The sequence below is a fragment of the Heloderma suspectum genome, chromosome 6 (genome assembly GCF_057233095.1).
Source record: "Heloderma suspectum isolate Gila_16-S chromosome 6, 16-S_ref, whole genome shotgun sequence".
Classification (NCBI taxonomy): Eukaryota; Metazoa; Chordata; class Lepidosauria; order Squamata; family Helodermatidae; genus Heloderma; species Heloderma suspectum.
This window is the reverse complement of record NC_139463.1, coordinates 48,073,857-48,082,201: the sequence shown is the minus strand read 5'-3', so window position 1 is coordinate 48,082,201 and position 8,345 is coordinate 48,073,857. Positions and strand designations below refer to the sequence as shown.

The 8,345-nt window shown below is 50.5% G+C and overlaps 1 protein-coding gene across 2 annotated transcripts; it reads right to left on the bottom strand.

Annotated features, from left to right (window-relative positions):
• Positions 1 to 529: 529 nt before the first annotated feature.
• TIMCC (TIM double twin CX3C motif chaperone) lies at positions 530 to 5,276 on the bottom strand. 2 transcript variants are annotated; one of them, XM_084804227.1, is made up of 3 exons: positions 5,121 to 5,276; positions 3,253 to 3,393; positions 530 to 2,429 (listed from the first exon to the last, which is right to left on the bottom strand). In XM_084804227.1, exons 1-3 carry the CDS (start codon positions 5,205 to 5,207, stop codon positions 2,241 to 2,243), a joined length of 417 nt encoding a protein of 138 aa, XP_084660353.1. In that variant the 5' UTR covers positions 5,208 to 5,276; the 3' UTR covers positions 530 to 2,240. The 2 variants fall into 2 exon arrangements, with proteins under 2 accessions (XP_084660353.1, XP_084660352.1); XM_084804226.1 differs by lacking the exon at positions 5,121 to 5,276 and having other exon boundaries at positions 3,253 to 3,645.
• Between the last annotated feature and the right edge of the window lie 3,069 nt (positions 5,277 to 8,345).

The window sequence follows — 8,345 nt, the reverse complement described above, 5'->3', positions numbered from 1 at the left end:
GCAGGCTGCCGCTTAAACCAATGGCGCCTGCTTTGAGAAAAGGTGGGCAGGATCCAGCTACATGAGGGGCGCTCACTTCCCCAAAGCAGGAGCCCTCCTTTCCCCCCCCACTGGATCCTCTCCGAGGGCAGCCCAGTTGGAGTCCGGCAGAAGATAAACCCACATAGTGTCCTGCCCTCCTCACCACTAACCAGGGCCTAGGACGCTGCTTTGCGCCAAGTCCGCCCCTTGGCCCATCAAGCCCAGTATTGTCGGCACCAAACTGGCAGGATCAGCTCTGCAGGGTTTCAGGCAGGAGTGTTTCCAGCCCTGTCTGGAGATGCAGGGATTAGAACCTGGGACCTTGTGCATGCCTGGCACGGGGCTATGGTGTTGCTGTGCAGTAATTCCTAACTCTGGGTCCCCTACAGGCAGCTGTAGTCCTGCTTCCGCACAATAACATCAGTCAGTGCAGGGACAGTTTCACAGAAATATACAGACTGCAGCAACAATTCAGAACAGAACACACCTAAAAACCCTGCAGTACAACTTTTATTTTAAAAATATTTTAATTAACTCTTAGAAAATAATTCACAGTTTAACAAGAGGGATGGGAAAATAGGGAACAAGGACTTCATCAATTCATGAAGTGTTATTCTTGCAGCCCCCAAAGGCCATTCCTGTTGGAATAAATACACTCAAGATTCACAAGAACTGCTGCTTGCTGCTCAGTGTTTCCCTCATTGGCGGTCATAATATTTCAGTTATTGTCTGTGAAATCCAAACATTCAGAGCTGTGCATCCTACATGTGAGTAGACTGCCACACAAGGCAGAAATTAATGCTGCTCTTTGACCAGAAAGATGTATGAATCCATACAGTACTTAGGTTTGTTATGAAATTTCGGCACTAACTGGAGAAACTCTCTTGAATACAGTATAGATCAGTCAGAGGAGCTTTATTCTCCTAGTACAATGCATACGCTGATCCGGTGTTTTATGGTCCATTTATTTAACCCTCATAATCAGCAACTGAATGCATAAAACTATTCTTCTGAGCTGGTTGCGATACCACAGGTCCATTTGAGAACTGTCCCTCACAACTGTGAAAGGTCTTTGTACTACAAAGGACAGGAAGAGTGACCCAGTGTTGGAAGGCTAGACCAATAAAGAATTTCCCTGTGCTGAAAATTGTGTGAATATAAATGCACAGAATTCAAAATGTGATTGAAAAATAATATAAGATTTTGATTTAATAATTTTGTTTTAGAGGTTTGGGGAAGACTCAGTATTACTAGAGGAATGTCATATATCCCAGTAACACAACCCATTCCGATATTCAGCAAAAAAAATAAAAATATTTTAAAATTCTTTGAATCCTACATTTCTGGTTCACTCAACAAAATCAAGTGGTAAAGCTTCCCAAGTTGCAAATGGGGGTCTTTCTCACTGGGCGTGGGGGGGCTCTCTGCATGTAGAAACCCAGCATGTCAGGGAGAAGAGTTCGGCTTAGACCTCTTCCAATCTTTCAACATGCAGGGGATAATGTCCTCCCCACCCCCAGTGGGAAGCATTCAAGAATACAAACCCATACTTGCAGCCTGAAATGGTCAAGGGGGAAAAAAATCACCACTTGAATTTCCTGAAGGTATAAACTGGCCCCCAGCTTTGGGGATTTCAAATTTGTGCATGATTTGGTTTTGGCACTGCTCTTTCTGCTAAAATTATGATGTCACAATAGAAAAAGATGGGAAAGAATGAAAACCCACAGCAAACCATCTCCTGCAGTAGAACACAGAAAAAGATCATATGTGCCTCCCCAGGGCACTAGACGCATATTTGTAAGGCAGCGTGAGAAAAGGATGCACAGCCAGTGAATCTGTCCTGTTGAAACACTGAGCAACACATCTTCAGAGCTGCCAGTGCACCAGATTCCTCTGCCCTATCATTTCAAGGGAGGGAAGAACCATGGCAAAGTAAGGAGGAGAAACTGCTATCAGCATGGGTTTTTGCATACACATAATTAACGCCAACGGACCTGGAAAAATAATTACTCGTTTCTCATTCTGACAATCTGCAGCCTTGCTCCCAAATTAACACCAACCTCAGGAGCACTTGAGGGGCCTTCACAATACAGTACATGCCACAAACCATCACCCTAGGTGTACCCAATTTTTGTTGTCTACATTTCCACCAAGGTTTATCACACCCATCTTAGTATTAACTGGTCACCTGTTCCTGTCCCTCCTCAAAGCCCAGTCTTCTACTGTGCAATGCCTGCTAAGGTCTCCTTCATCTTCTTAGTCATGCTGGGGATGAGGTGAATGTGGTCATCCACGCACTTCGTCACACAGTTTTCCAACTGTAGCTTGACCTGCTGCTCTTTCCCCCCCGCATCTAAAGAGTCCTTGGCTTTGTCATTGCAGTGCATTGTGCAGCGAGAAAGGCGGTCCTGTAGGAGAAAACACAGAGTGGTTAGAGGCCACCGTGGCTAAAAATGAGAATAAATTGCATTGAACGTCTTTACCACTGAACAAGAAGAGGTTAGAAACTGTCATCCTAATAACATAGGTCTGTCAACTGAGTTTTAAATAAATCATCTTCCTTGTAACCAATCAATTCCATTTAAATTAATCTATTACCAAAACTTTTAATACAGACGCCTTTTCCAAGATATTGAAGAAAGTGTAAGATAATTTGCCATTTAATCACTTATTCAATCTAGATGTGTATTTGTTTTAACCAGAGGTAGTATTTTTATAAGCAAAAGCTATCACTCATTGCTAGAAGTAAAGGCCATCTTTAATGAAGAATGACAAACCCCCAACCCAATCTCCAGGGCCTCCCACCTGGACCATGGCAGAGCTCCCCAGACCTTAGACACTCCTTTGCATGCAAGCAGCCGCTTCTTCCTGAAGAAGTGAAACATGAGCAGAGGGTCTTTAAACCCCATCTCCCAGTGTGAGCCTCAACAACTCCTTAAAAAAAAGCCTCTGCTGCACCTTCAAAATGGCACTTCTTTCCCCACCACCTCCCGTGGATGGTTGAAATCATTGGAACCCCCTTTCAAAGGGGACTTTCACACTGGGGAGGAAGTGGCTGAAAGGCCCTTGGTCCATGCCTTGAATGGAGCCACGGCTGCTGCCCCTTCTGCTCTGGCTCAATTCGGAGGATGGCCACTCTCGAAAGATGAGATACCAGGCCCAGCAGACCTGGCAAGTCTATGCAGGTCGAAGTTCACATTCCACTGACAAGCCAGACTTTGTCCTTCTCACCTGAAATCTCTCCAGCTCTTGGGTGACAACAGCTTGTGCCTGCGCCAGGGGAGCATGACAGCGCTCGATGCACTGGTGCACATGCTGCATGGAGGCCTTCTCGTTCTCACAGCAGGCTGCGCTGCACCGGAACATGATTCCCTGCAAAGAGCTGGATGTCAGTAAGAGATCACCAAAAGACACCTGCAGGATCAGACCAGAGACTCTCTTGCCCTGCATCCTGTTTCCAACAGTGGTTAACCAGATCCCCCCGGCCGGGGGGGGGGGGGGGTGTCCACAACCAGGGCATGACGTCAACAGCCTTGCCCTGTTTTTTGTCTCCCAGCAACTGCTATTTAGAGGTACACTGCCTCTTAACATGGGGGTTCCATTGAGCCATCAAAGCTAGTAGATCTGCCTTCTACAAGGTTCTCTCTAGCAGCAGAAATTAGCTGCCATTTGATTACTTGGTAGGCTGTTTTGGAAAAGACACCCCAATGAGGGTGCTGGGTGAGCAGAAGCCCCCGCACCATAAGGACTGCAGAAATGAATTGCACTTGGAGAGCTATTTAATATTTTAACTGTTTTTATGTATTCTATTGCTGTAAGTTGCCCTGGGAGGGCTTCTGCCCTGAAAGGCGGCCAAGAAATGTTTTAAACAGATACAACAAATATTTGTTGTTGTTCAGTCGTTAAGTCGTTTCCGACTCTTTGTGACACCATGGACCACAGCATGCCAGGCCCTCCTGTCCTGCGCTCTCTCCCGGAGTGTGCTCAAGTTCATATTCATTGCATCAGTGATGCTATCTAGCCATCTCATCCTCTGCCGTCCCCTTCTCCTTTTGCCTTCAGTCTGTCTTTCCCAGCATCAGGGTCTTTTCCAGGGAGTTTTCTCTTCGCATTAGGTGGCCAAAATATTTGAGCTTCAGCTTCAGTAGCTGTCCTTCCAATGAGCACTCAGGGTCGATTTCCTTTAGGATTGACTGATTTGACCTCCTTGCAGTCCAGGGGACTCGTAAGAGTCTTCTCCAGCACCACAGTTCGAAAGCATCAATTCTTCGGCGCTCAGCCTTCCTCATAGTCCAGCTCTCACAGCCATACATTGCTACTGGGAAAACCATAGCTTTGATTATGCGGACCTTTGTCGGCAAGGTGATGTCTCTGCTTCTGACTATGCTGTCTAGGTTTGCCATAGCTTTCCTCCCAAGGAGCAAGCGTCTTTGAATTTCATGGCTGCAGTCACCATCTGCGGTGATCTTGGAGCCCAAGGAAGTGGGTTTATTTATTTTATTGTGCTTTTAAACCCATGACCAAAGTTCTCTGGGTGGTACAGAACTGAAAACATAATACAAATCTGACTTGGACTCCTGCGTTGAACGGGGGGGGGGGGGGGACGAATCGATGGTCTTGCAGGCCCCTTCCACGAATCATGATTCTACGACTCCGTAAATATTGTAACGAAAAGTAAAACCGGAGCAGACTAAAATCAACACGCTCGCGCAAGACCGCTGGGCATCACAGCCCACCCACCCCGAAAGCCGCCTCCGCCCCCATGCCCGCACCAGCCCTCAGGCGGGCGTGCGCCCTGCCCCATGCCCGGAGTCAGCGGGCCAAAGCGCGGACCCCGGCACAGGCGAGCCCCCGTCCCTCGCCCACAGCCGCACCAGCGGACTTGCCCCGCCTGGCCTCGCCGCCGCCCGGCGCGGTAGGCTGGGCCGAGAGACGGGCGCGCCGGCCCAAGGTCCCCGGCGGGCAGCGGGGCGGCGAGCGGGGGCCTGGCCGGGCTCTCCGCCGCAGGAAGCCGAGCCGCAAAGCAGCCCGCGGGGCGCCCGGCCCAGCCCGGCCCGCACCCCACGCGCGCGACGCCGCCGCGGCCGCGCTCGCCTGACCTGCATCTTCCGGATGCTCCCCCGCTCGAGCCCCTGCACCATGCGGTCGACGGACTCCTGCACGCGGGCCTGCTGAGCCTCGGCCATGCCGGACCGCGCCGCCACGCGCGCCGGCCGAGAGGCAGAGCGCGCGCCGCGCCTGCCGCGCCCCGCAGCAGCTCCGCCCCGCCGCGCCGCGCCGCGGCCCTCCGCCCCTGCGAGGCGGCAGGCGCGGGCGGCCCTGCTCCCGCGCGGCGGCTCCCTCGGCCCCGGCAGGCCGCAGCGGAGCGCGCCGCGGGAGGCGCTGCCTGCCGGGCGCACCTGCATGGGGGGGGGGAGGGCGCTCGCGGGGCACCACCGGCGCAACAACCCCCCCCCCCAAGCCCGCGGTGGGGAAACTTCCAAAATCCTACGGTGCAGAACCCGTGTTGGGCCGACTTAGAGACGTGCCAGCTTTCGCGATCTCCAGATCTCTTCATCAGGCAGGATATTGCAAAAAGCAGGCTGGTGAGGGTGGGCTGTCCCACCCTGGAGGCGTTCAAGACGAGGCTAGCAGCCATCTGTCAGGGATGCTCTGACTGGGATTCCTGCGTTGAGCAGGGGGTTGGACTCGATGGCCTTGTAGGCCCCTTCCAACCCTACTATTCTTTGATTCTATGAGGGACATGGGGAAGGCTGGCTAGGTGCTGGATGCAGCCCGGATGTTTTCGTCCCCCAGTCGCCCTTACACAAGCCTGTGGTGCAGCCGCATTTGGAATACTGCGTGCAGTTCTGGTCACCGCATGGGAAAAGAAGATACTGAAGAGCTGGGGAAAGTGCAGAAAGGGGCACCTAACAGGAGCAAGGGGCTGGAGCATCTCCCCTAGGAGGGAGGGTTACAGCAGCTGGGTGTTTTAGCTTGGTAAAAGGGTGAGTGAGGACACAATAGTGTACAAAATGATGTGTGGTGTGGAGAATGTGGATAGGGAGACAGAATCATATAATAGTAGGGTTGGAAGGGGCCTACAAGGGAGTCCAACCTCCTGCTCAAAGCAGGAATCCAGGTCACAGCATCCCTGACAGACGGCTGCCCAGCCTGTCTTGAATGCCTCCAGTGGGGGACAGCCCACCACGTCCCCAGGTAATTGGTTCCATTCTCATATTGCTCTAGCAGTCAGGAAGTTTCTCCTGATGTTCAGCCGGAATCTGGCTTCCTGTCACTTGAGCCCATTATTCCGTGTCCTGCACTCCGGCATGATCGAGAAGAGATGCTGGCCTTCTTCTCTGTGACAACCTTGCAAGTACTTGAAGAGCGCTCTCATATCTCCCCTCAGGCTTCTCAGGGCTAAACATGCCCAGTTCTTTCAGTCTCTCCTCACAGGGCTTTGTTTCCAGTCCCCTGATCATCTTTGTTGCTCTCCTCTGAACCCTCTCCAGCTTGTCTGCATCCTTCTTAAAGTGTGGTGCCCAGAACTGGACACAGTACTCCAGATGAGGCCTAACCAGTGCTGAGTAGAGGGGAACTAGTACATCCCAGGATTTGGAAGCTATGCTTCTATTAATGTAGCCCAAAAGAGCATTTGCCTTTTTTGCAGCCACATCACATTGTTGGCTCATATTCAGCTTGTAATCGACAACAATTCCAAGATCCTTCTCGCTTGTAGTGTTGTTGAGCCACGTATCCCCCAACTTGTAACTGTGCATTTGGTTTCTTTTTCCTAGGTGCAGAACTTGGCATTTATCCCTATTCAATGTCATTCTCTTGTTTTCTGCCCAGCGCTCCAGTCTATCCAGATCACTTTGAATTTTGTTTCTGTCTTCCAAAGTATTAGCTATCCCACCCAATTTTGTGTCATCTGCAACTTTGTTCAGCATTCCCTGCACCTCCTCCTCTAAGTCATTAATACAAATGTTGAAGAGCACTAGGCCCAGGACTGAGCCCTGCGGTACCCCACTCGTTACCTCTCCCCAGTTTGAGAAGGTCCCATTGATAAGCACTCTTTGAGTCCGATTCTGTAGCCAACTGTGGATCCACCAGATCGTCGTTTCATCTAGCCCACTTTGAGCTAGTTTGCTCATCAGGATATCATGGGGCACTTTGTCGAAAGCTTTGCTGAAGTCGAGGTATATGATGTCTACAGCATTCCCATGGTCCACAAGGGAGGTTACTTGATCAAAAAATGAGATCAGATTCGTCTGGCAGGATTTGTTCTTGACAAATCCATGTTGGCTTCGAGTAATCACTGCATTGTTTTCAAAGTGCTTACAGACGGATTGCTTTATCATCTGCTCCAGAATTTTCCCAGGGATTGATGTCAGACTGACTGGTCTGTAGTTCCCAGGTTCCTCCTTTTTACCCTTTTTGAAGATAGGGACAACATGAGCCCTCCTCCAGTCATCTGGCACTTCACGTGTCCTCCATGATTTCTCAAAGAGAATAGACAGCAGTTCTGAGAGTTCTTCTGTCAGTTCCTTTATTACTCTGGAAGTAATAAAGGATTATATGTTAATTCATTATATGTTAATTCATTTAAATGAATAATAAAAAATGTAACAAAGCATAAAACAGCCCCCCAAAGCTCGAGCATTGGAGCTGGGGGATGGGGTGGGACATAAGCACATGTTACCAGGGTCTTGTGGGGTGGGGGGAGCCTGCCTGGGCGGAAAGCCCAGCACTATGAAGGAAGGAAGCGTGCTTGAGGATGTTTATGTATCTAATCTATATGGGATGTCCAGATCTTGTAAGATCTGCAGGACCTAATCAAATAAGTGTTAAAGCAGAAGAAGCAACACTCTGAACAGCAGCTGTTGGCTTCCTCAAGAATGGAAAGAAGGTTTGAATTTGTAGACGGAGAGACAGAGGGCTCCATGCCTCTCTGTGTGACATGTTCTCTCAAGAGCTGCCAGTCCCAGAGTTCCTTCAGCAGGAGGAGCCGTCGGGGTGTGGCAGCCACCACTCCCTCCGAGAGCGGACTCAGGTGGTGAGTGCAGACAGGGTGACAGCCAAGAAGGCAGGCACCAAAGAGCAAAAACAGCAGTTCCCACATGCCTGGTGAAAACAAGTGACTTTCTAAAATGCACAAGGGAAGAAGCTGCCAGGCAGGGCCACCCAGCCTGGAGCCCTCCAGATGTTTTGGACTACAACTCTCAGCATCCTGATCATAGGGAGTGGGAGTGGAGGGCACCAGGCTGGGGGGCACTGCCTTACAGCTTCTTCCTTTGGGAATTTCACAAGGGAAGCTTCAAGTTGCAGAAAGATGCTGCAAG